This window comes from Protopterus annectens, chromosome 2.part0 (genome assembly GCF_019279795.1).
Source record: "Protopterus annectens isolate FY-2018-M chromosome 2.part0, PAN1.0, whole genome shotgun sequence".
In the NCBI taxonomy this organism is placed as follows: domain Eukaryota; kingdom Metazoa; phylum Chordata; order Ceratodontiformes; family Protopteridae; genus Protopterus; species Protopterus annectens.
The window spans coordinates 605255344-605282534 of NC_056728.1; the positions used below are offsets into that span (position 1 = coordinate 605255344).

At 36.9% G+C, this 27191-nt stretch overlaps 1 protein-coding gene across 1 annotated transcript in view; it reads left to right on the forward strand.

The window, feature by feature from the left end:
* The window catches only part of TECRL (trans-2,3-enoyl-CoA reductase like), a 1073904-nt gene extending 1047001 nt beyond the window's left edge, over positions 1-26903 (forward strand). Inside the window, exon 12 of the mRNA XM_044060983.1 lies at positions 20679-26903. Coding sequence (XP_043916918.1) covers positions 20679-20806 — 128 coding nt within the window. The 3' untranslated portion in view covers positions 20807-26903. The remainder of the gene's footprint in view (positions 1-20678) is intronic.
* Positions 26904-27191: the final 288 nt, after the last annotated feature.

Below are 27191 nucleotides of genomic sequence, written 5' to 3' on the forward strand. Positions count from 1 at the left end.
AAAAGGGTATTTCAGTGTTATGGAACATTCTTAGACAGTTTGGGGTGTTTTGGGGATACAAAATTAATGAAGATAAAACAAAGCTGTAACTGTAAACTATATAACCATGCATGAATTCATTCAGCAATATTTATGATGGCATGATAACAATAAAGTATTTAGGAGTATGGATTATAAAATGGATTCTATTATGGCAGCTAAGGATAAGTGGGAAGAGACTAAACAAAAGATAAGCTGAGAAAATGGGAGCTTTTGACTCTGGATATGTTTAGCTAGATAAAAACAGCAAAATGTTTTAGTTTATTTAATTGTATACACAGTTTAGGAATATTTCTATCAAACATAGGATATGGTATAGATAGCAATTAATAAAGAATTTAAGGATTTGTATGGGGGGACAAGACTCAAATAGGATGCATTGATCCTTCCAATATTACAAGGAGGTTTAGTGTTACCTGATTTGAAGGGATATTTTAGAGCTACACAGTTAAGGCTCTTATACATAACATGAGCAGATATCTCCAGAAGAAGGGAGGTAATTTAAGAAATAAGGAAAAAATTGGATTTTTGTAAGCAGATCCTTAAGGAGAATCACAGCAGTCATACAGAATATTGTATTCATAAAGTAGCCAAAAGTACACTAAGAACTAAGCCAAGATGGGAATGGAAAAAGAAGATTCTGCTGATAGGAATGACTCCAATTAGGTGTACAGAAAATAAGCAAGAGGGGTCTGGAATTTACTGGATGCAGTTGGCAAAAGAACAGAGGCAGTGAGAATAAATAGAGAGGGAAAGGTAATACAATGGGAAGAGGACAAAGAGACATTTAGATTGCAGGCTAGTTACTGCCTTCCCTATCAGGAATTGTTATCAGAATACAGACAAAGAGAAAGGGATAAGAGGAATCCAAAATGAGAGACCTGCCCTAATTGAGATTTTAACTGATTCTAGAACAGAAGCTGCTGTTAAAAAAGGATGATTAATAGGGCATATAAAGTGATGCATGATAACCATAGGAACTAATCAGAAGTGGACAGAAATTATTGGGAATATATATTAGATATACAATTTACACAGGAGCAATGGGATGATGTATGTATGGCTCCAGAAATATACAACAAAATCTAGAAGATTTACTATTTTTTTCCTGCAAGTGTTTGCATAGATACTTTTGTTTTTACTCCAAAGAATATTTCCTCAGCTAGATGGCAAATGTTGTAGGTGAGCTGAGGAAGAAAGAGGTAACTGAGAGTATATATTTTGGGAGTGTAATGAGTTGGCAGACTTTAAAAATTCCCTGCAGAGTACTAGTCTGTCAGGAATACTGGACGAGCAAATGAGTGCATCTAAGGAAATTTTTTTTTGAACTGGGATACATGATCTGAACTGCCTAGACATAGTAAGGCCTTGTTAAGTTTAATTCTGCTGGTTGCCAAAAACAATTATTAGAAAATGGAATTCAAAATCTAAACCAAGTGTACTTGAAGAAGTGAATATTGTAACAGAAAAAAAGAACAGGAAGTGGGAACTTCAGAAAAGTATAGGAGTAAATTACATAGAAAACATGGAAATTGTGTAAACAATACATGCAGAAAAATGCTTTGGATGAGGAATGAGGTTTAAGAGAATGCAAGAATTGAGCAATCTATGTAATGTTGCTAAGATTGTATGATGTATAACAGTATATGTAATGCATAATACTTGTAGATTAGAACGTTTTAATATAGTTTGATTACTTTTACATAAACATAAGTTTGCCTATGTGACAAGCGATAAGTCAATAAATGTGTTCAAAAAAGAGTGTTGCACTCTCAGTAGCTTTGCAATCATGTGTTTAATTCTTGAAAACCAGAGGATATAATTGAATGACAATTCTGATCCTATAAAACCTAATATAACACCTAATAGTTGTTGCATGTGAAATACCGGAACGTGCAATCTAAACTTTTATTTCCAGCTGTGCAGACATTACTAACTAACATTTACTTCTAAAGACCAAGTGTTATCTACAGGAACTTCCAACTCTTTAAACTCTATAATATACATAAGTTCATGAAAATGAATTGGATATTGTACAAGATGTACTACATTTATAACTATTTAAACTAAGAATTGTGACTTATAGTAAATATTTCAAGACAAATTGCACTATCTGTAAAGCAATACTACACACCCTAGATCTAGTACAACACTCATTGTTCCACAGAGTTTATGGAATGGCAGAAGAGAAATCCAGAAATGGGGAAACATTTGTGTTATTCAAGGCAAATGCAGGAGGTGCAGCGTTGCTCCATCATGTAGACTCCGCAAATAGCATGACGACTTCTCTGCTTATTATGGTAAACATGCAAATAATACCACAATTGTGACATTTTATTTCACAAAATATAATTGACATGCTATTTTAGTGAGCAGGACTAAGGAGTACCCAGGTTATATAAGGTGCACATTAAACAGGACTTTTCTACAAAGGGTTCAGCAGCAGATTCACTATGTTTAAAACAAGTAGAAAATTCACTAAAAAGATGGAGTGTAAAGTTTTGGTCAATAAGCATACTTGATTTTTCCTCCAAAAAGAGGCACTCTATTTCAAAATGTAAAGCAGGCATAACTTTTTTGTAAGCAGAATAAGCTTTGAAAAAAATGGCAACACAAACTAAACTTGGAATGATATAAAAATCTCAGTCCATTTGTCATATTCTCAGCCATAAGTAAAAAGGGTACAAAAGATTATTGGGACAGGTTAAAAGTCTCTCTAAGTGTACCTTAATGAAAAAAATACATAAGTCAAAAATAATATGTTAAAACACAGTCTTTCAGTTATTGTAAACAGTTGGGTATAGTCCTGCACAATATTTAAAAGTTTCTGACCAGTTTAGTCCATGGTTACCAAAGACTTTCTGGTAAAACAAAGGTTACTTTCATACTCTCCAGTACAAAAGCTTACCTTGGTAAATGTGAATGTTCCGCTAGACTCCTGGCTCAGAACTATTTTCCTCAGCCTCAAACAGTCACTATCGTCACCACAAACAGATCCACAGATAATTACTCTAGACTCCTCCCTGCTTTCCAAAGACTTCTGCCATTTTACATTTTCTTAAGTTGATGTAGGTAACTACTCACATACATTCTCACCCAGAAACTCAGGTATACTTATAACACCAGAACCAAATCTTTGTTCCTATACTAGCTTTCCCCAAAGCTCTTATTTTATTAAAGTGCTCCATTCTTCACCCTGGAACAGTGCCAAGGTGCCAAAAGTACCCTGTTACTCTCTGGATTAACTTATCTGCTGAGCAAACACCCTATACAGCAGGTAGCTTGAACCCTTCAAGCAAACTGCAAAGTCTGTAGGTCCCAAATAGACCATACACATTATAATGAATAGCACTGGGTAGATTATGCACCTGGAGATGGAGTGTCTGTAATTGCAGGGTCCACCAGTAGAACTTGACATTCTCTTCCTTTTACTGATAATCCCACCTGGAATGGAGCATTATCTCTAACCAGAGCAATTCCTTCTTCATCAGGTATTACCACAGAGTTTAGCTTCATAGGTATATAATAGGCTAATGATCACTATGGCCCTTATAAGCCTATGCTTGTAACCCAAATGTGACCCACAGATTTGATTTATATACAGGGTGATTTAGTGACTGCCTCTGTCAAACAAATCTTGTTTTTTTTCTGTTTAGCCTATTCATTCGAGGGGAATTGCCAATACCCCACTTTCAGAGATCCAGGGCTGTTAAAATCCTAAAAATCCAGAAAAAAATAAAGAGTGAAAAATCACCAAGGCTAAAACCATGATATATTATTACATAGGCAAGCACTTTCATGCAAAACTGCACTTCTTTAGACCATACAACAAAAGCATCACTATAATTTTATATATATATATATATATATATATATATATATATATATATATATATGTAATATAAAGTTAAAAGCAAAATACATCAGCTAAACAATTAGCCAATCATATCAGATTAATGAAACAACCTTCACTTTCTCAGAACTGGCTTTAAAGATATGTGGCCATTTAGGCCATATGCCCTATCAGCTTGTAAGGTGGTAATCGATTTAATCTCCTGAACTTCGGTCCTGTTAGATATACTGCCCCCTCTTAAATCTTTGTGGACTAACTGCAAAACAAGAAAACAGAAGCTATGAAATTCATGTTCGATGATATGCTTGGCAAGAGCATTAGATGGTGATTGTACACATATATCACTTAAATGCTCTAAAATACTTTCTTTAAGAGGACATTGAGTCTTACCAACATGAAAATGTGTACAAACACTACAGACAGCTAGATAAACTAAATCACTACTTCTACAATCAGCATACAATTTAGGCTGATATTTCCTTCCAGGAATAGGATAACATGTTAAAATCCTATCCTTCCCTAACCTTTACACCCCTAACACAATCTCATCCAGCCTAGATGTAGGGTAGCTATCAAATTTAGAGATATTAATAAACATTCTGAAATCATCACAGAAATAGATTTTGCCATCTGGTTTTGGTGCCAAAACAATGTCACTATTCCAGTCACCAGTGGACTGTACAGTAAACCATGGTTTCCAGCATTTTTTTCATATCTTCTTTCTCAGTTTCTTTTTGAGCTTCTGACACTTGGCAGAGTCTTAAGCTAATGACCTACTACCCTGAGATTGTCTCCATATGATGCTTAATAAGAGCTGTTCTTCCTGGTGTTTCTGTAAATGTATCATTTCACCAGGAGACACTCTTGAACTTCCACCTTATGAGAATTAGAGGCAGTTTTGTGTACTACCACTGGAGTGATTATGCATACATATTTTTTTTCACAGTCTTTTCCTTCAGGCACCTTGTTTACTGCACTTGGACCTCCCTCCAGAGCTTCAGAACATTTCTGTGATATATTTGCTCTGTACATCTTATCCTTGGCTGCTTAACCTCATCATTTACATAATTTATTCACTCAGCGATGTTATAGGTTTTTGTCACTTAGTAAGGAACTTGTTTTTAGGGATGAGCACCACAACAAGTACATACCCCTCCACTTGAAATTCCTTACACAGGGTATTTCTTTTAGACCTCCTCAAGAAGGTTTGCGTAATATCCAGTGACACTCCTGAAAGGTGTCTTTTACCTGTCCATATTTCTTTCACTGTATCCAAAAATCCTTACAGTCCCTTGTGATAGAGTAACTCAGAAATGGCTAAAACTTATGGAAATGTGGGGTACCACTTGGATTAAGATCATTAAGTAAGGTAATAGCTAGTCATAGACCATCTTTCTCAGTTACTTTTCAATAGTGACTTCAAGGTTTGGTTAAACCATTCCAGTAACCTTTACATTTGGGGAAGATATACTGGTTGTGTTTAACCTCAAAACTCTAGCATAGGTATTTCATAACTTTCAAAATAAAGGGTATCCACTATTTTTTCAAAACTTGTTTAGGTAATCCTATAAAAAAAAAACAATAAAGCTGGTTTGCAAGTGATTGTCCTGGAATTAGTTTTACTGAGAGGAATATCTTTGGGAACCAGGTAGTATAGTCCAGCACCAGTAGTATGTACTGGTATACAATGTTGGATCTGGCCAACGGTCTTTCTATATCCATTGTAATATGCTCAAGAAGGTATTTTGTTTATGGATATAGGAATTAAAGGAATCCAAAAATGTGGGTTAGAAGCCATTTGTTGGTGCTTAGGGCACTTAGTACAGAAGTTTTCTTTTTCTTTTATAACACCTTCTAAATCTTTCATAGCACCTTGCCAGCAACACATATCCGAGACTCTTGCTTTAGTTTGTACATCTCTATATGTTCCCTAAAATATGGCTATGGGCCATTTCATATACCTGTTTGTCTAAATGACTTGGGTAACAATAAATGTAGAATTGTCTTTCATGTATTGTTAGCTGCCCTATGCAAGAGATCAAACAGCATATAGCTTAGAAAATTGGCTTATAGTTGCCCCATGTTACCCTTATAAGTTAGTACTTGTTCTGTATAGTGTATGCTCAATAGTTACTTAGCATGAACAGTTGTTTTCTTTACAGTAAAGCAGACTATCTATCTCAGTTAATTAAAGAAAATGCTCTGTGTATTTGAACAAATTATCTAAGTTCCTTACTAATATGGATGGTTAGCTTGCTTGTCTTCCTTTTGTTGTCAGCCTTATAGCAATTTATATCTTTAGACAGTGTAGTAGCTTCCCAATTCTCAGTTAAAGGACTTTTACTTAGTACAACACAATGTCTTTGTAAGAAGAGCAATTAATTAACTAACATAGTGGCCTCACTTTCACAACAGCTCAGACTCTGAGCAGCACACACACACACATGCACAGTTTACACCTACCCACTCTAAAATGTTTTACATTGAGCCTGCAAATAAAGTCTTTGGCAAAGCCTCCTAGATCCACAAAGACTAGGCCTCAATGAAAAATCAAACTCCATTTCACCTTCTGGCACACTTCCAACAAGGAGTCACACAGGTGTAAATCATCCCACATCCAGTACATAGAAACACTGTACAAATAAAACATTTTATTGAGTAGAGAGTCCATATTCACACATACTGATTCTCCTAACAGCAGGCAGGTCAAAGACAGGGTAATGGTCATTTTTTTATTTTGCTTTTGTTTACTAGGTTGGCTGGGTTTAGTCAAAAGCCTTTTTCAGATGAGGCCCAAGGATCAAAGTTCCAACATGTTCCAAATGTTATAAGCAGCCAATCAGTACTATACGTGAACAGATATTAAACAATATACATTAACAATTACATATATATTTCCTAATTAGATAACATTCATAACAAAATAAAGGCAACTATTAAAGTATAAAAATATTTATGCGTTAGTAGATGATGAACTTGAGAATTTGAAGAGGAGAGGTAAGGAACTAAATAGGGCAGAAAATGTTAATATTGCAGTTAAGAGGTCACACACCTCTTAACTGTCCCTAATTTACTGATTTTGACTCAGATTTTAGCCCTGTCCCTGTTAATCCCACTGAAAACTGGTGAATTCTGGATGAAAAAATGGTGAATTTCACTTAATAAATAATGACAATAATTAGAGTTATAAACTACTTTTACTTCAGAAATTGTATATTAATTTACATTCTTTCACATGCTTATTCTGTCATTTCCTCACGTTAATAGTACTCTTCTTCTTCTTTCGGCTGCTCGCGTTAGGGGTCGCCACAGCAGATCATCTGTTTCCATTTCTTCCTGTCCTCTGCATCTTGCTCTGTCACACCAACCACCTGCATGTCCTGACTCACCACATCCATAAACCTTATCTTAGGCCTTCCTCTTTTCCTGTTACCACTTATAGTACTAATAATTTAAAAGTGTCACTGATTGTCCCTGATTATTTTTAGATTTGTCCCTGACTGGTTGAGAGCTATGAGGTGGGGTCTGAAGCAGGTTCAAAGGCAATTAAATCAATAGCTATCACAAGGTTTATATTAGAAGTACAATGGTGGGGGGTGAGCAGTGTCAGAAAACAATGTATATAGCTGAGAGATGCTAGTAAACGTATTTAGAAATAGGTAAAGATTGATCGTGGGGTATAGAATTCTGAAAGATAAATGGTTTGACAGTATGGTACGATGAGGATAACATACTGCCATTTATTCTAGAGATGTAGGGGGCAGATGATCAGATTGACTGTTTTGATAGGTGGAGTTTTAGTTGTGTTTTAAAAATGTTGCATTCTGAATGGACTTCAGTGGTAGTGGGATGTGGTATCACAGTTCAGCTACATTATGACAACAACCTGCAGTATTAGATTATTAGCTTATAGCGAGTAGTGACTTTTCTCTAGAGAGTAACATTCTATTGAGGAGTGTTGTCTTAAATTGTTAAGGACAGTTTTCTGCCTTATTGAGAAGTCTGCATTGTAGTTAAGTATAACTGGTAGGTGATATGGTAGTTCTAACAGTTCGGTAGTGGTGTGGTCTGTTATTGTTTTCCACAAATTTGGCTATTTTATTATAACATTGCACAAGTTTGGGCATTTGTGAGACATGAAGCTTAGGGAAAATTATAGCAGCATACAGTAGAGATGTCAGTAAAAAAGAAGAGGCTATATATCTTCTGGCTGTGTCAGGTAGGTTTTTACTCTGTGTAATGTACCTAGTTTTTGATGATTTTTTTTAACCACATAATACATGGTGGTTGAATTTTGACTGGATGTCTATGATGACATCCAGAAATTTTGTGTGATTTACTTGTTCTATCATGGTGTTATTGGTAGAGAAGATAGTAAATTTAATTGTTTTGGCAGAAACCGTTTGTGGAATGAAAAGCAGTAATTTTTTTTATTTTGGTGTTTAGAAGAAGTGAATTATTTAGCTATGTTTCAGGGAATAAGAAGGATTGTTGAGTAAGGTCTTGGAATTCAGAGGCAGATATAAGAGATTATGGTTGAGTCATCAGCTTATTATCTAGGGTAGCATTTTCTGTAACATTGCAAAGTTCATTGATTAATATGTTAAAAAGTATGGGGCCTTGTATTGATCCTTATGGGACACCAATACTTACTGGCATGAAGGTGAAGGTGGAGAAATAATATTTCAATTTCATTGATTGTGCTCTGTTTGTGAGGTAGTTATAAAACCATTTTAGTGAAGAGATGACCAGCCCTAAGGATGATGGTTTATGTAAGACTTTCTGGTGGGACACAGTATCAAAAGCTTTAGATAAGTCTAGAAATATGTGATTACTGGGCTTCCAATGTTTCTGTGGGTTCTGACAGTGTTAATAAAATTCAGGAAAGCAATAGTTGTGTTGTGATGAGGATAGAAGATCTCTTCAGTAGAAGACAGAAGCAGGTTATCTATTAGATAGTTGATAAGTTGTTTATGAATACACGTTTCTAATATTTTTGATAAGGGAGATGAAATGGCAATGCCTACAGTTTGAAAGATCTGTACTGATTCCACCCTTGTGCAGTGGAATAGTGAAATATTTTTCCCATAGTGAGGGAACATTATTTTCATATATAGATCAATTTATCAGACTTGAAACTGAATATGCAATAGCCTCATTTGTTATTTTAAGATATTGACCAGGTAGTTTGTCAGGGGCAGTTACAATAGGTGTTAATTGATTAAGATATTTTTAATGGTATCTGTGGGGAATGGTTGGAAGGAAGAATGTTAAAAGAGGTTATTTGATTGAGTAGAGAAATCAAGAGCTTGATTAGTCACATTCTTGTTTAATGACTCTGCTGTCTGTGTAAAGTGGGTATCAAATTGGGTGGCTGTAGTATCGCTTTGTTTCTGTGCATTTGGTGTTGGATGTGCAGCTTGTCATGGACTCAGCAGTTTATTGAGTGAGGCCAATAACTGTTTTGGATTATTAGTGAGTATGTTTTGATTGGTTGAGGCTTTCTTATCTTTGTTGCTAGGTTATTAGGTTTCTTAGTTGTCAATGTGCTAGTAAAGTAGGAGCTGTTTTAGTTTTTGTCCAGACATTCCATGCTTTGTCTCTTTCTTTCATGAGTTGTTTATTTTCTAAGGATACCCATGGGGCAGCATTGGCATTGACTGTTTTTGTTTAGAACATCTAAGAAGATTTTGTTGAACCTGGAGACATTATCTATGGGGAGAGTTTATAGTGATTCTCAATTAAGGAAGTGAAATGAATTAAAAGTGTTTTCATGAAAAGTAGTAAGTTATCTTATCAGGCTGTAATGATGATTGATTTTTCAGGCAACAGTATCTCTAATATCTCTAAGGCCCTTAAGGGTCTTTCATCTGGCCACTGTGACTATGACATGGTGGTGGCCTATGACTATGACATGGTGGAAGTTTATGACTATGGCAGGGTGGTGGTGGTGGTCTATGACTATGACATGGTGGTGGTCTATGACTATGACATTGTGGTGGTGTTGGTCTATGACTATGATATGGCAGTGGAGTTGGTCGATGACTATGACATGGTGGCAGTGTTGGTCTATGACTATGACATGGTGTTGGTCTATGACTATGATATGGCAGTGGTGTTGGTCGATGACTATGACATGGTGTTGGTCGATGCTATGACATGGTGGCAGTGTTAGTCTATGACTATGACATGGTGTTGGTCTATGACTATGACATGGTGGTGGTGTTGGTCTATGACTATGACATGGTATTGGTCTATAACTATGACATGGTGGTGTTGGTCTATGACTATGATATGGCAGTGGTGTTGGTCAATGACTATGACATGGTGGCAGTGTTGGTCTATGACTATGACATGGTGGTGGTGTTGGTCTATGACTATGACATGGCAGTGGTGTTGGTCAATGATTATGACATGGTGGCAGTGTTGGTCTATGACTATGACATGGTGGTGGTCTATGACTATGACATGGTGGTGGTGTTGGTCGATGACTATGACATGGTGGTGGTCTATGACATGGTGGTGGTGTTGGTCGATGACTATGACATGGTGGTGGTCTGTGACTATGACATGGTGGTGGTGTTGGTCTATGACTATGATATGGCCGTGGTGTAGGTCGATGACTATGACATGGTGGCAGTGTTGGTCTATGACTATGACATGGTGGTGGTGTTGGTCTATGACTATGATATGGCAGTGGTGTTGGTCTATGACTATGACATGGTGGCAGTGTTGGTCTATGACTATGACATGGTGGTGGTGTTGGTCTATGACTATGATATGGCAGTGGTGTTGGTCTATGACTATGATATGGTGGCAGTGTTGGTCTATGACTATAACATGGTGGTGGTGTTGGTCTATGACTATGATATGGCAGTGATGTTGGTCGATGACTATGACATGGTGGCAGTGTTGGTCTATGACTATGTCATGGTGGTGGTGTTGGTCTATGACTATGATATGGCAGTGGTGTTGGTCGATGACTATGACATGGTGGCAGTGTTGGTCTATGACTATGTCATGGTGGTGGTGTTGGTCTATGACTATGATATGGCAGTGGTGTTGGTCGATGACTATGACATGGTGATGGTCTTCATTGCTATGAATTACTACAGACCCACTATCTACAGGAGCCACACTTAGTAGTTTCCTTCTCTACCTTTCAATTTTCTTTGAACTTGGTCTATCCAATATTTTTTTTAAAGTAAACTATGTTTTATTTATAGATAGGGGCTCATTACCTACAATCCTAAAAACATCATCTCTTCCTTTCAGTAACTTAAAATTATCTTTTAAAATATTCTTAATGCCACCAGAATTCTCATTGTATACTACTACACAAGCCCTTTCCTGTCATAATGATTTGGAAGGGGAGAGGAATTTATTGAAAAAGATGTTTGTAGAAAGGGGTACCCAGGATCTTTGGTTCAGGAAATTATTGCAGAAGTAAGTGATTCAGGGGGATTAAAATTCCAACCACTTTTAGTTGAAGGAGTAAAGGCAATTACAAATGAACAGCCTAAAAATATATTCACAAGGAGTAGGGACCAAGTTTGAAGAAACGTGCAAAGAGAGAAAGGTACGACTAAGTATGATTACTGTAGACAGTGTGCCTATGTTAATGAAAAAAGTAGTATTAAATTGAATAATGGCATGAATTCTATAGTGTTTTTTTAAATGGTACTTGGAGGACAACGGATATAGTATATAGAGCTACATGCTCTGGGTGTGATGGATTTTATATAGGTAAAATGGAAAGGGCATTGAGAAAAAGGATACATGAACATAATTATGATAGTAGTATGATGAGCGCTAGCAATGCACTTGTTAGATATGTTGTGGCATGTGGTAAAAGTAAAAAGTTCATGTTTGGTATTATAGATATTGTTGAGAGTAATCCCAGGGGTGGTAACTTGGAAGGTTTTTGGAACATAAAGGATTAATTTGGCAACTTAGAGTGAATGTGGCTACAACCCCTGGGTTAAATGATAAAATAGCTTTGCTACCTGCACTTAAGTTAAGATCTATTACATTTTAATTGATTCTTATTTATATTTATATTTTTTTGTATTATAAGCAACAGATTTATTTAAATTATATATTTTAATATTTGGAAGATTTCCATATTATTTTTGTCCACTTTTCATTTATTTTACAAAACATTTATGTGATCATTTCTCCACACCCTATTGCATTTTTTTATATATTTGTGAGATTTGCATTAAAAGCTCAGAACTTGGGAAGTGTTTTCGGCAACCCTGTCTCTTTAAATAATTTTAATGGATTTTTTTTTTATGTTTTTAATTAGGGAATGAAGGGTAGGTAAGGTAACGATGTTCCCTTTTTCAGTATTCTGATAAAGTCCACCATGAGGGATGAAAGTGCTAAATCGTTTATTGTGTGTATTTATTTTTATCATTTTTTTTGCATTCATTAACTTATTTTCATAAGTCGGAATTGCGCTAACTGTTCGTTTGTACTCTAGTTAGAAGTGTTTGGCTGTTTTTGAGTGCTTTCAACCCTTTTCTTGGAAGGTTAATTATCGAAACTTGTTTTAAATGTTCTGAAAGTACTCCTGCCACACCTGAATTTTGCACCAATCATGTTTTTAGACCTGATGGCAACTGTGGTAGAGTCCACATATTTGTTAGGGACCATATCATCTCTGGGCAGATCCCCAGTGACTCACAAATAAAACTCACTGAGCTACAAATCACAGAAAACAAAACCAGCTATAAGTTTATAGCCTGTTACAGGACATCCCATACATTCCCTGATAATCATGTAAAGTTCCTGCATGTAATCAATGAAGTCCCTTTAAATAAAATAATAGATTATTTTTGGAGACGTTAACTACCCATCAATAAATTGGAATGCATACACTTCAAATGAAGGATACATCCAAATGTTCTTAGATTTTTCATTTATTTTTATTTTTATTTAATATTTGTTAAATGGGTAAGTGGACTGGCCTGAGGACTCTTTTCAGCCGTGGTCCGTGTCAAGGTGGCAAAAAAAAAAAATTAATCAAAACTTAACAACACATTATAAAATGTACTGTGTAAATATGGGTAATGCAAAGAGCAGACATTTACAATGTACATGAAGTGCAGTAGAAAAGTGTGACTTTAAGACTTAATATTTCATGTAATAAATATATTCTAATAAAAGTCACAAACATTAACAAAGAGTGACACACTCAAGTGAGTTTGTTTACAATGGCATGGCATGAGGTAAGCATACCACAGTGTGGACTATTATAAAGTTAATAATAAAATCACCATGCACATAGCCAAGAAGCTTCTTTCCATAAAGTACACCTCAGAGTTGTAATTACTCCTCCATCTTATGAGGAACAGATGGATAGTACTGGAAAAATGTGGTTGAGAAATAATTAAGATTTGAAGATAAGGGGAGAGATACACAAGGACAAAGAAAGAGTGGAATAAAAGTTTAAATAGATTTCATAAATAAATGCTCCTTGGAACAGATTGTTAACAAACCCACTAGAAGGCATAATATTTCTGAGCTATTCCTTACAAACTTAGCTTCTACTATTCCCCTGGTATTTCCCTCTCTGGTTAATTTGGAACACCAACTAATGACCTTTACAATTAGAACTTCTAAACCTGCAGATAACAATATCTCAGAATTTATGAATTTTAAACACATAAATCTCATTAAATTCTGCAATAAATATTCAAAATTCACTTATTCCTGCATAATCCCAAATATCACCTCAGTGGAATGCTATGCAAAAAGAGTTTTGTGTCCACTAAGATAAAAGTGTGAAATTAATAGTACCTATGAGATAATCATAGGACCATAGGAGCTTACTAGGCTATCGACCTGGAGGCCTTTTCAAGCCTAGCCGATTCATTTCAATGTAATACCATAGATGTGCTAGATAATACCAAGGATTACATTTAGTTTGGACTGTCTATGTCCAGGAGGGTTGTGGGTGCTATCCCTGGTAAGAATTAATGGTGCCCCATCCACTCATCCAAGTTCCTCTTAACAGTGTTATAGAGGTGATCTGTTTTGCATGAATTGGCTGTTTATTCCAAAGATGTGACAGTCACTGGGAGACAAGTCTGTCCCTCCAGCATGTCTTTTAAGTTGCAAGCCATATTTAGATCCCTGGAACAGGTAGCTCTAGTCCCATTTGATGTATGAATATGCAGCAAGTTCATTAGGTTTGGGTTTGAGATCACTCTGTAAGCCAGGCTTAAGTCTCCCCTAAAAAGTCTATATTTCTGTCCTGCATTTGTGCTTGCTTCCCACCTTCCCTGTAACTAGTTTAGTCCAGATAGAGATTTGCTGTATCCAGGACTGTTTGTAAGCTTCTGTGCCCCCAAGCCTTTCTGTGTTGGAGGGAAGCCTTCTAGCTTATCAGTTGGAGGGGTAAGCACTAGGTAGTCTATCTACAACAAGATCCAGATTCAGATTCTTAATTTTAGCACTTGAATTTGCTTATCCATGCTCAGGACTTGTTCAGAACTTGTGGTATGCAATAAATAAACTACAGATTACTACAGCACTCACCCTTCCTCATTACCTAGAGGAAAACAGTTTTGGTACTTACTTTTCTCACTTGCTTAGAGAAAAACAGCTCTTATACTTATTTTCCTCACTTGTCTAGAGGAAATTATTTTTGTATTAAGGCATGTCCAAGAGTCAGCTCCCAGTGTTCTCTCCTGTCTATCTGATGAATCTGGGCATCTTGAGGCAATGTAGAAATTGCCTCATGTACACAGACAACCCTCTCCTCCTACCACCCAGCACTACAACCTGTGACAGATGCACTTATCTAGCCAAACTGGAGGTAAAGCACTCTCCAACCAAGACCGAACTTGACATTCAAGAGGAGAAGGTAAACACTTGCACCACACCACACTCATCACATAGTCCCACTAAACCTACACCACCAAAATCCACACATAGAAACACAAAAGCATTTGCAGAAGCTCTCAATAATAATCTGCTCACGCACAGAGACCTTCAAAGCAGAAATGCAAGCAACCTCCCACCACCAACACAACCCAAATGACACATAGCCCACAGACTCAGAGTGCCACTCAGCCACAGCCAATAATTCAAAACAACATACACAACACACTAGTCATAGGTGACTCTATAGTCGGGCACACTGGTGTCCCACTCACCAGGCTAAACAAGGAGAAGGTCACTGTCAGCTGCCTGTTGGGTGCCAGGATCTGCCACATAACCTCCAAAGCTAGGTATGAAAACAAGATTGCCACTGCTTCTAAGGACAACCACAAAGCATTCTATAGCTATGTCAAGAATCTCAATGGCAACACACAGATCTGCTCTTAGTTACAGCACAATGGCACACAAATTACAAAACCAACTGATAATGCCAACATCTTGGCAGATAGGTTCAGTGCTAACTTTACCCCCCTCTCACCCTCTAAAGGGCCCATATCTATACAGGTTGAATGCAGAGTCCCTGTAATCACAACTTCACAGGTAAGAGCAGCACTCTCTAAAGCCAAAAACACAGCATCCATGGGACCGGACAACATTCCAGGCTGTGTTTTACATGAAATTCAGAATGAACTGGCTCTCCACCTAAGCACCATGTTCAATCTTAGCCTCACGTCAGGCTTTATGCCCACTGAATGGCACACAGCAACAGTTATCGCACTCCACAAAGGAAGAGCCACCACTTATCCTGGGAACTATACCCTATTAGTCTGATGAGCCTGGTCTGCAAGGCCATGGAATGTATCATCATGGAATTCATAAACAAAGACATTGGTAACCTCCAAACACTGGACCCCACCCAGTTTGGGTTTGTGAAAGGCAAATCTTGTCTCTTGAACCTGGTCGACTTTTTTGAGGCAGTCACCAAAGCCGTAGATGAGAGTAAGGTGGTTCACACAGCCTATCTTGACCTCACCGAGGCTTTTGACACCATCCCCCATTCTGGAATTATAGCTAAACTCACTAAACTAGGTGTAAGTCCCTATGTCACAAGATGGGTTGCTAACTGGCTCACTAACAGAACCCACACTGTAAAAGTTGCAGACTCCAAATCTGACTTCAAACCAGTGACAAGTGGAGTACCACAGGGATCACTCCTGGGACCTCTCCTGTTTGGTATCTACTTCTCTGAAATACAGGCTATCACAGAAGGCCTCTGGCTAACAAACTTCACAGATGACTGCAAACTAAGAGCTATATCCCCAAATGATGTGGACATCCTACAGAAGGACCTTACTGAGACAGATGCCTGGTGTCAGAGCCATGGCCTCAAGCTCAATGCCAAAAAGTGCATTATTATCCACTTTGGTTAAAAACTCTGTACCCATGAACTACCACATAGGCAGCAGTCTTCTTAACACTGAATGTGTGATAAGAGACTGTGGGACCCAGGTGGACAGTAGTGTTTCCTTTGATAATCACATTGCCACAGTAGTCAGGAAATCCTTCTACATAGCACACCTCATCACAAAAGGGTTCTCATCCAGGAAAAAAAGGTCATTGTTCTCCTCTACTCGACACTCATTAGGCCCATTATAGAGTACAATGCCCCTTTTGGAATGTACCTCACAAGACATCTGCAGCAGCTGGAAAAGCCACAGAAGTACCTCACAAAGAAAATTACTGGCCTCAAACAGATGCCCTACACTGATCGTCTCAAATAACTCCAGCTTTATTCTGTAGCATATCGCCTACTCCGAGGTGATCTCTACATAACATATAAAGCGATGTCAAACCCAGAGCTGTTGGACATGCTACACCTAAAGAAATCCCAATCCCTCTGAGCTACATGCTCTAGGGACCTAAACCTTGTCACCACAATAAACAGGACTTGCTGGAGGGATAGATTCCTGTCCCAGAGACTTCCTGTACTCTGGAACAAGCTACCCATCTATGTCAAGCAAAGTTCCTCATTAACACTCTTCAAGAAAAATCTTGATGAGTGGATGGGAAATAGGAAATACACCGCAGCGATCATTTCTGTGGCTCTGCTCGACAGGAGCACAGGAAATTAACTTTCTTGGGTTGGAGTAAGCCAGGGAACTTTGTTGGCTGGACTTACTTAGGCCATTGGGCCAATAGCCTAGCACCTATCTATGATGCAGGGTATAGTGACAGGCACTTTAGTTGGTTTGTGTACAGCATGTGCTGGCATTCCATGATCTTCTCTGTGGGTACTTAGGGTACTGTTGTTGCTCTAATAGTGTGAAAGGACATTGTTTTTGCAGAAGGGAATGATGATGCATTTCTTTGCATTCAATTTGAGACCATGACTAAGACACCAGTCATTGGTCTGTGTAAGTCCCTCCTGGAGTATACTGACATAATTTGGGGATTTGATAATTGTACCCAGTTTGCAGTTGTCTGCAAACTTGGTCAGCCACAACCCCTTAGTTTTGGCCTGAACGTCTAAGAAGTAACAGGAAGTCAATAGAAAGTTTAAAACCAAGCCATCCTAGTGCTCCACCAACACAAATGGATTCTGCAATAAAATCAAAAACTCTTTTAAGAACATACATAAGTACCTCCATATTAAATTAACATTAAGGAATTGACTAAAAACTTAAAAAAACAACAACAAAAAAATCTGTTCGGAATAATAAGGCAGCCAATGAACTATGGTTCACATCTGAAGCTATGGATAACTAAAAATCCTTCTTTACTTGTTAGGAAATGGAGAAATAATACCAACATTGTTCAGAAATTATTCAGGATGTCATCGCCTAGTCTGACCCAGTAGACATTGCCTTCACACTTCCTAACTAATGCAGTGCTATCTTTACCTCTGAACCAGCTATACAATGCCAACTTATCTCTGAAGGCCTCAGACACCTTCCTCATCACCATCAAAGATCATGTCCTAAAGGTGTTCTCAAAAACTAAAAGCACTTCTTCCCTGAGATCTGATAATATACCTAGCTGTTTAATAAACAGCATCACCCAAGTCCTGATAGAGCCACTCCTTACCTTTCTTAACTTGAGTTTATCTACTGGTTTAGTATCTAACATTCGGTGCATAACAGTGATGTTGTCAATCTACAAGGGTGACCTCACTACTGACACCAGGACTTACTGGCTCATCAGCCTGATGAGTCTCATACACAAAGCCATGGAGCATTTTATAACTGACCTGATTAATTATGATATCAAAAATCCCATTACACTACACCCTCAGCATGTTGACATTGTTAAGGGTACATCCCATCTAATGAATCTGGTTAACTTCTTTGGAAGACTAACACACACTGTTGATAGTAGCCATGCTGTGCTCATAGCATACCTTGAACTGGCAAAGGCCTTTGACTGTACCCCGTGCTAGCATAGCTAGTAAGGTAAATGCATAACAAACAGATCTCTATGAGGTAAGATGGATAACAAATAGGCTAAGGGACAGAATTTATACAATAAGGGTAACAGGTCCTTTGTCAAAGATTGTGGAGATAATTGGCGGTATACTCTAGGACTTTTTGGTGAGACCCTTTTTGTATAGCATTTACTTTTACACACTCCAGGCCACAAACCAAGATGTATGGCTGACCAAGTCCTTTTACTTACTGCAGCTGCTCACCAAGAGGGTATCTGCCAGATCCAGGGAGGTCATTGTCCCATTATATTCAGCATTGATTAGGCTATTATCAAATACTATCTCCCCTTTAGGATATACCTCACTAGACATATAAAAACAACTAGAAAGACTCCAGAGGTTTTTAACTAAGAAGATCATTGCCTTAAAAATCCCAAGCTACCAAAAAGACTGTGAGAACTGTCCCTTTATTTATCATCTTATAGACACTTGAAGGGACAGCCATGCCTTGCCTTCTTGTATTATGAAATCAGTAGTCCAGGATATTTTATTTCTCCACAAATTGAACAATCCCACAAATACTAGAATAAGGGAACAAGGGATCTAAATCTTCACCAGAAAATAAGTAAAACAGTTGGAGAGGGAGGATGATTACAAAGTACCTTCCCCACCTCTGACACATAGTCCCATTGCAAATTAAGCAGTGGATACAATATCTCCCTTTGAATTTGATCTGTACAATTGATTGGGTATATTCAGATTTATTCCTGTCTTTACTGGCTTGTCCCTCCTTGAAATATGAGATTCAGTCTGATAGTGGATACTGGTAAAACATAACAAGTGATACAGTATGCAACACTACACTACTAGGAGTTACCATTAGTAAATGGTAACTATCTCCTATATGACTTGCATATTAACAGTGTCAAAGAAAAAAATGCATCCAAAGCCATCCAAAGCTGGAACCCTATACAAAATTGGACCCTTCCAATATCAGCAGAGATGTGAGTCCACTTCCACTGCTTATGTTTTGCAGAGCCTTCTCTGTGCAACCCCATTTTCCAGTAGCCTTCATGTATCTCAGCTACACTGGTTGGGTAGTGTGGTAATACATTTTCTGTAACTCTCTCCTGTAGGGATTATCACTGCATTGCACTTAAGATGCTCATTTGGATAGAATGCTTTAACTATCTGAACTTTAGTCATCTGAAAACTATCCAGTTCATCTTCTTCCAGAACTCCAAATGCCCTTTTGTTGGCATCACTATTCCAGTGGTACTCTCCCAAGAATCTCCCATTGTGGTAAAGGCCTAAATCACAGCCATACCCACATTTTCTCCAAGCTGTTACCACCCCTCTGTAAATAAATAAACAATTAGGTCAGATTTGAGCCATTCAGTCCCTTCCTGCTTTCTCAACACATTTTTGTTTTCAAATTATTCCTTATCACTTGGCTCCTAATAATGTATGTATCCAAAAGATGATCCATTTTCCCTCTCTCTTTGTCTATGTGCACACAGTGATAAGTTCCCCTCATATCCCACCATCTCTTCTCTTTTCACTATGGTAGTAATTTTACCTTTTACTGTTCCTTCCCACCTTATTCTTTCCCTGTGCTTCCAGCAAAACTGTTCAGGGCATTCTAGGTATTGCTTTTTCAATTCTCTGTAAAGCTGCAGGGTAGCCTCAGCATTTCTGCAGTCTACAAACGTCTTCATCTTTGTGTTAGAATGTGTTCCTAACATTCCTCATGGAGTCTAAATAGGTGGAAATGAGCAAAATCTAATCAGGAACTACAGCACCAAGGTAGGTAAATGTGCAGTGCTGTCAATTTGATTACAATGAAGCAGATTTTGCAGAACTCCTATATGTTTTGCATGAATTCTAGCTGAAGTATGTGATAGCTTCATATCAGGGCTCTGCCAGATGTCACTTTGACTTATAATCAACTTTGGTTAAAAAATCCCTTGATTACTGTGAGCTATTCCAGTGCTTCATCACTTTTAAATAACTGGTACTATGTAATGGCCAGCTATAAGTATATGACATTTAAAACAGTGCTCTCAGTTATCTAGCACAGAATACATTAAACAGTATTATACTGTTCTGCAAAACAAACAGCAACTGTACCCTGTTGAGCTGTGACTTAAACGTGGGTTTTAAAAGCTGTGTCTATTAATTCATCATATGCTAAAAGCAGTTGTGCCACTCCTGAAAAAAAAAATATTGTAATTTATTCACTCATTGGTAAGTACTTGGTTAGGCGTCCTTATGCGCCATTTTACACCTAGCTATTTCTCCCAAAGGTGAGACTCAAACACTATACCTTGTTTCTGTAAGGTAAACAATCCAGCCATTATGTCAACCATCAATGCACATTTATCTCATATATTTATGCATGTGTATTTGTACATACAACAATTATGAACATTGTTCATTTAGATAAACAATAATTGCTATTTTTTTGTATTTCAGCTGCTATCTTTACTGGTATGATGTTCATTCAGATGTCATTATGGGCCAAAAAGAAACATGAAATATACCTGAGAAATATGAAGAACAATTGTAACCATATGATGTCTATAATTCCATTTTTGATATAGAAGGGATGAGCTTATCATCAAAGGCCATGAGCATTTCATCACCTACAGTAGTGCACTTGCAGTGATCTGTAACAACTTCTGCCTAGAATATCTCTCTAAAGTTCTTGGTGATTCAGCAAACTTTATATCCTGTTTTGCTTGAAATGCAATCTGTGCCTTCAGTCTGAACTTAGACAATATTTGATTGTATCATAAAACAACTGACTGGAACACAGCAGTTTTTTTCCATCAATGGAGCTGAATAATCATAGAAGGATAATTTACTATTTGCTGAGGTTCTACACCAGTCAGTAACATAAACTGAATTGTCCCACAATGACATTTATAATTTTCATGTGCTGTTACACTAAACTAGTCAGATTCAGACATTTTGCCATTTAGCCTATATCTGAATTCTGAAGCCTTGCGAAGCTCTTACATACATTGCATAGTAACAAGCAATTTGCTTCTGATTTTATATTACTTATACAAATGTTCTTGATTTTGGTATGTATGATATCAAGTCCACTAACAATAATTATAAAGATCCTTGTTTTCATTATTTGCAAATGACCTGAAACAGATTAGCAGAACCTGTTGTTTTACTTTTTGTAAAAGAAAAAAAATGTGGCCGGACCAGCACACCTACCTCTATTACCTCAAAGTGTATTCCATATCAGAGTATGTTGTTTACCCCATTTCATTTATAGTAAATGTATTCCATCATTGCAATATACTTCCCTAACCTCAATCCTGATGTCTGTCTCACAGTCACAAAAAGCAAAAGAGAGCACTTGAAGGAAATCTGTATTTAGGGCTGCTTGTATGTTTCTCACTTAATTTCACAGTAACTTTTTATAAAGATTTTGTAGTTTTTAAGCACCATAAGCTCAATTTTTAATTCTTAGAATAAATGCTCCATGTTTCTTTAATTGATAGTGACAGTCCAGGTCACTTCTCTTTACCTCTTTTTGAGCACTTTGCTAGCATGTAATTTAACTCTTTACTGCACTTGCAGTGTTAGAATGTCATCATATTTGTGGGACATATGGTTTACTGCCGAATGAAATGCAATACAATTTATCAAACTGCAGTAGTATTCTAAAGAGTATATGAGTAAAACAAGAATCTTTCCCTCATCTTTTATCACTGTAATCTTTTCGAAGTACATATGTTAACAGAGGCCAAGCAGTCTAACAGAGTGTTATTTATAACTGGAACGCTTTTAAACTCATGATGAAGATAAAGTCTTCAGAAGATTGCACAGTTTAAATAATTGTTAGATTGCGTAAGTATTCCTACCAAATTGTTGATTTTTCCTGCCAAAAGAAGGCAACATGTTCACCAGTACTACCTTAATGAACAAAAGGTTTGTAAACTGATATTTCCTGCTGACTGTGATGTCCTCACTTTGTACTAAGCAGCCCACTAGATTCATTCATTTTCACAGAGTACTTAAAATTAGAAGATGTCTGTTTAGCACTGTGTTACAAGTCTGCATATTACATTATTCATTGTGAAGAATCAATAAATATCTCAAGGTCTTAGAGCACACAGTGCTATAGTTAAGAATAAAATAACTTTCCCAAAATAACGGTGCTCTGCCTGTTGAGAGTACAGTTTTCATAGTGCTTGCTAGAGGATTTTCACTACTTAGCTGGTAAAGCTTATGGTTTTCAAACATTTAAGGGACTGTTGAAATTGCTACCAGGCATTATATATGTTATTTTCACATATTGCGTAACATTCAGAATGATATTTGCCATGATTTTCCCAGTTATCACTATACTCTTTCTAAGTCTGAAACTGAATGAAAAATATTTGAGACAAATGTAGTATTACATACATGTAAGCAGAAATTTTATATTTTCCACAGTGATAAATTCTGTACCAATTTTCACTATGAAATTTCCACGTCAAATAATTTCCTCATGTCACAATAGTTAAAAATCAAAATTAATTTTCTTTGAAAGTTTCAGTGACAAAATACATTTTGCAGAAACTGGTATTAATGTTACCCTTTTTCATATTCAATACATCTGTGACATGTGGTGAAAGTAACAAACAAGTCCATTCATGAAATTCCTCTGTACCATGTGGGTACATATTTGCCTTCAGATATTTTTACTTTTAAAGTTAATTTAATCTTTGTGATGAAAAATAACTTATAATAACATATCTAGAATATTTCCTGATTGTGCCAGTACAATGTAGGTATTGCAAAAAAGAAAAACAATCTTGAAAACAGACATATATAGTTGCACCATAGTACTAAGCCAGATATCTCTGCTTATTTGGTTAAGTATATTCACCAGATTTTCACTGCAATGCTACATTGTTTTTCTCTAACTACTTTCCCAAAGTTGTGAAACTTCACAAAATGACAAGGCTAGTAGTGTGTTTAGAATTTAAAATATAATGTCCTTGCAAATTACCTTACCAGCCACAATACCATCACAATTATATTTGCCTGCATTTGCAAGAGACAAAACTGGAGTAAAATGCATAGAAGAGAAGGTTGTAAATTGTCAGCACAACACTGCACTTGGTTACGGTCTACTAGCAATTATAGAAAATCTTGCCAGGTTCTGCAAAAAGTGAAGACATAATTATCAGTTATATGATCTATTACCTATTGTAATGTACATCTGTAATTATGCTTTGAAACAAAAGATCGTAACTGCAAACAATAGAGACTTTAGCACAGAACAGTGCTATAACTAAAAGAGAATTTATTCTAACATTACAAGAATTATTCATGGCAAAGGTTATAATCTCATTAAAAGTGCCATCTCCTATATGAACAAGATTACAGTTTAGTACAGGTTATGCAAAGAAAGACCAAAGTAAGAAAATAAGGAAAGCTTACTTTACTGTATGCAGACATCTCTGCAGGCTTGTCTGGTAAAGTAAGGCCCAGAAAGATGCAAATGTAAGTTGAAGCATGATGGGTAACTCAATCAGGTATGCTTGAAAGGAGCCATTAACTAAGGAGAGGAATGTTGTATACATGGAGGAAAAAAAAGCAGAAGAAAACTGATGTAAAATGGAATTACAAATGGACTGAGTTTCTTCAAACAACCCAAGAAAATGAGGCAGAGAGAGAAAGATAAGAATGAGAGGTGAGTAGAGAGGAAAGAAGGATTGTGAGCGATATGTTTATTAGCCCTTCACATGGAGGATTGATTATAAAAACACGTGCCACCACAGAATGACAGCTAAGATGTAGTATTATTTACTAAGAGACAGAATCTGGTATTCACAGACATAATGTATAGTGGTGTGCAAGTCATCTGCACACTATACCTGGTACACCACCATTCTGGATGATGATTCAGGAACATGGATCACTGATCCCAAACAACAGTGTACAAAAGTCCACCTGTGTCTATGTATTTCATGCAGAAGCACATTGTACACAATCATATATAGTACTCTCTTGTGGCCAGTTTAGGTGTCCCCCACAGCTGCTCTACTGTGTTATGTCACAGAGCATCTATAAATGAAAGTCTGCCTGGCATACTTTTGTACATAAATAGCCTGTGCTGTACTGTGCTCTTTCATCACAAGGGACTGTAATTCATAAAGAAATCACACTCATTTGGCTGTGGAGCCATAATATGGTAGTGAGGGTGTTTGATGTGGTCAGATCACCCATTAGTGAGAGCGCACCAATATTATTGTATTGGGATGGGACAAGTTTGTGTATGATGACAGGTTTGCTGCACCTCAGGGAACTCCGTTATTGAGTTTGTATATTTGTCAGCACTGTATACTGAGTAGCATATTAGCATGGAAGGAGTATCTCTAGACTGACAAGCACAACATTGTGCTGTAAGTGGCTGCTGTCTTACAGGTTACCCTCTTGGAACCATTTTGGTTCCATTGTGTATAAGTCCTTATGAATCCTTCAGGCCTTTGGTAGTCGGTGAGCTGTGGCAGTTCATATGTCTATGAGGGAGCACATAGCAAATAATTTGGTAAGGTTAGTGGTTTTTCGTGAGGCTTTAAAACAAAGCAGAAGTAAGATAAAACACATTTTACCCTTGTCTTAGTAAAGCATATGAACTGACATTCATATGATGTAATAATCCCAAAGGGCTCAGTGATCTTATGGAAGAGCTTGTCCCAAACAAATAACTGGTGTCAGAGTCATAGACTATAACTTAATGCCAAAATGCAATATTGTGTTCTTTGGAAAATCAACTACCTATGGGAATTATCACATTGACGATAAAGCCATAACACTAGACATCAGTCAGGAATTTGGGCACTTATGTTAACAGTGACCTAGCTTTTGACCAACATGTTTCCACTGTTATGAGGAAGTCCTTTAATATTGTGCAGTTAATAAATAAAGGGATAGGATCTAGGTCCAGAGAGGTCACTGTCTCACTTTACTTAACTCTCAATAGGCCTCTTATAGAGTACAGTGCCCCTTTTGTTATGCACCTGTCAAGGCACATTCAACAACTGGAGATTTCAAAAAGGTTCCTTACAAAAGCATAGTAGGCCTAAGCACATAATCTACATGAACCGCCTCAAAGCCCTGTCACTACACTCAGTCTTACACAGACTATTAAGAGGTGATCTATGTCTGGCTTATAAGACATCCAAGATCCCTGCACTAATGGATTTACTTCATATCTGCAAGTCAAATGATATTATAAATACCCAGTCCAGAGACCTTACCCTCTTATGTAGCATAAACAGAATGGTCTAGAGGGACAGGTACATATCTTAGAGGATAAAACTACTATGAAACAGATGCCACATAAATGAAAACAAAATCTTTTTTTGACCTTATTCAAGTGTAATTTAGATGAGTGGTTGGCAAATATGAAATTTACCCCATGACTAACCCCTATCATAATAATGGACAGTGGTAGTGCTTAAATACCCTACCTTACAGTGGAGACCCATAAACCACTGAAGGTGAGACCCAAACAAAAATAATCCACTGCAAGTGAGAAGTATTTAAATATATTTATGGCAAGAGCAGTTAAACACCTATGGGATAACACAACTGAGTGACAAATAGGAAGCATGGCTAGGCTTAAAATTTCCTGTCTGGGATGATAGCCTCATACTCACCTACAAATCTATAAGTGATTTGCATATTTATTTAGGCATACACTCCAACTACCATAACTAAACGTTTTCCAAAACCAGGAAGTAGCCAAACAATCCCAAATGGCTGAAAGCTTCAGTCATGTCCTGGCATCTTTTTCAGTTGTAAAAGTATCTGTGTTAAGGATTACAGTCACAGCATTAATATGAGAGGACTTGCAGCCAGTGATCAAACAATGGCATTCACAACTATATGATGCAGTTTTAATAATTAGCCACGCAAGTGCCTACTGATGGATGAAGGCTAGATAAAGTAGTTGAAAATGAACATGCCAAGTATGACAGTCAGATCATAGAATGGATACTGTCACCATAAAAGGGAACTGTGCATGTGTGTGCATGTGTGTGGTGAAGATAAACATTTTATTCATATTCCCACATATACCACAGAAATTAATATAGGTGAAGAACATATAATACCTTCTGATATTATAAAGTATAAAATGTGAGTTCCTTCAGACTTAAAATGAACTGAAGTTTATACAGTCTCTTTGTTTTATATACCAGATTAAATGAAATGCTTGCACAAAGGTGCAATTATTTCATGCCAGAAGAAATGGCAGGTTTGAATATTTTTATCAAACACTAGCTTAGCTTTCACTGAAAATTTAAAAAAATGTTTCATAAAATGTTGAGGTCTATAAAAAGAAAGCAAGCACTCCGATTAATAATAAAAATAATAATGACAATAATTAACAAGACAGCTGCCTTGAATAACTAATAAGGCAAACCTTATGACATGGGCTGACCATACAAAGTTATGGACCTTATAGTGTCACATTGCTATCAATTTATAAGCAAATGAAACAAAATGAATCAGATGTCTTCCTATCTAAATGTAATATTTTGTCATTTATTTTTACCTTGATATGCACATGCCCATTGTATGAATAATGTGATTTTTTTACCTTGATGTTCATATTGTTCTCACTGTATGAATTATGTGCTTCTTAGAAAACAGAACTAATAAAAATTATGTCAAATCATAGTGTGTCTGTTTAAATTTCAGATCTTCTCACAGGCTATTAACTGTTTTTATTAAGCGCAGTTGAAATCAAGTGCATAAGTGCAAGCAATTCTATACCAGTCTGACATTGTTAGATATTATGAGGTGCATGCCACTGCTGCATAAAGCAAAACTGTGATGTGTCAAAGTATAAATAATGGAGGCACTGACACTCACCTCCAAACAATGACCACCTTGCCCTAACAACTAAATAGAGCTTACTGGTCAGTTCAAAATCACCTCTCCCACAGTAATACCCATTTAATTGAA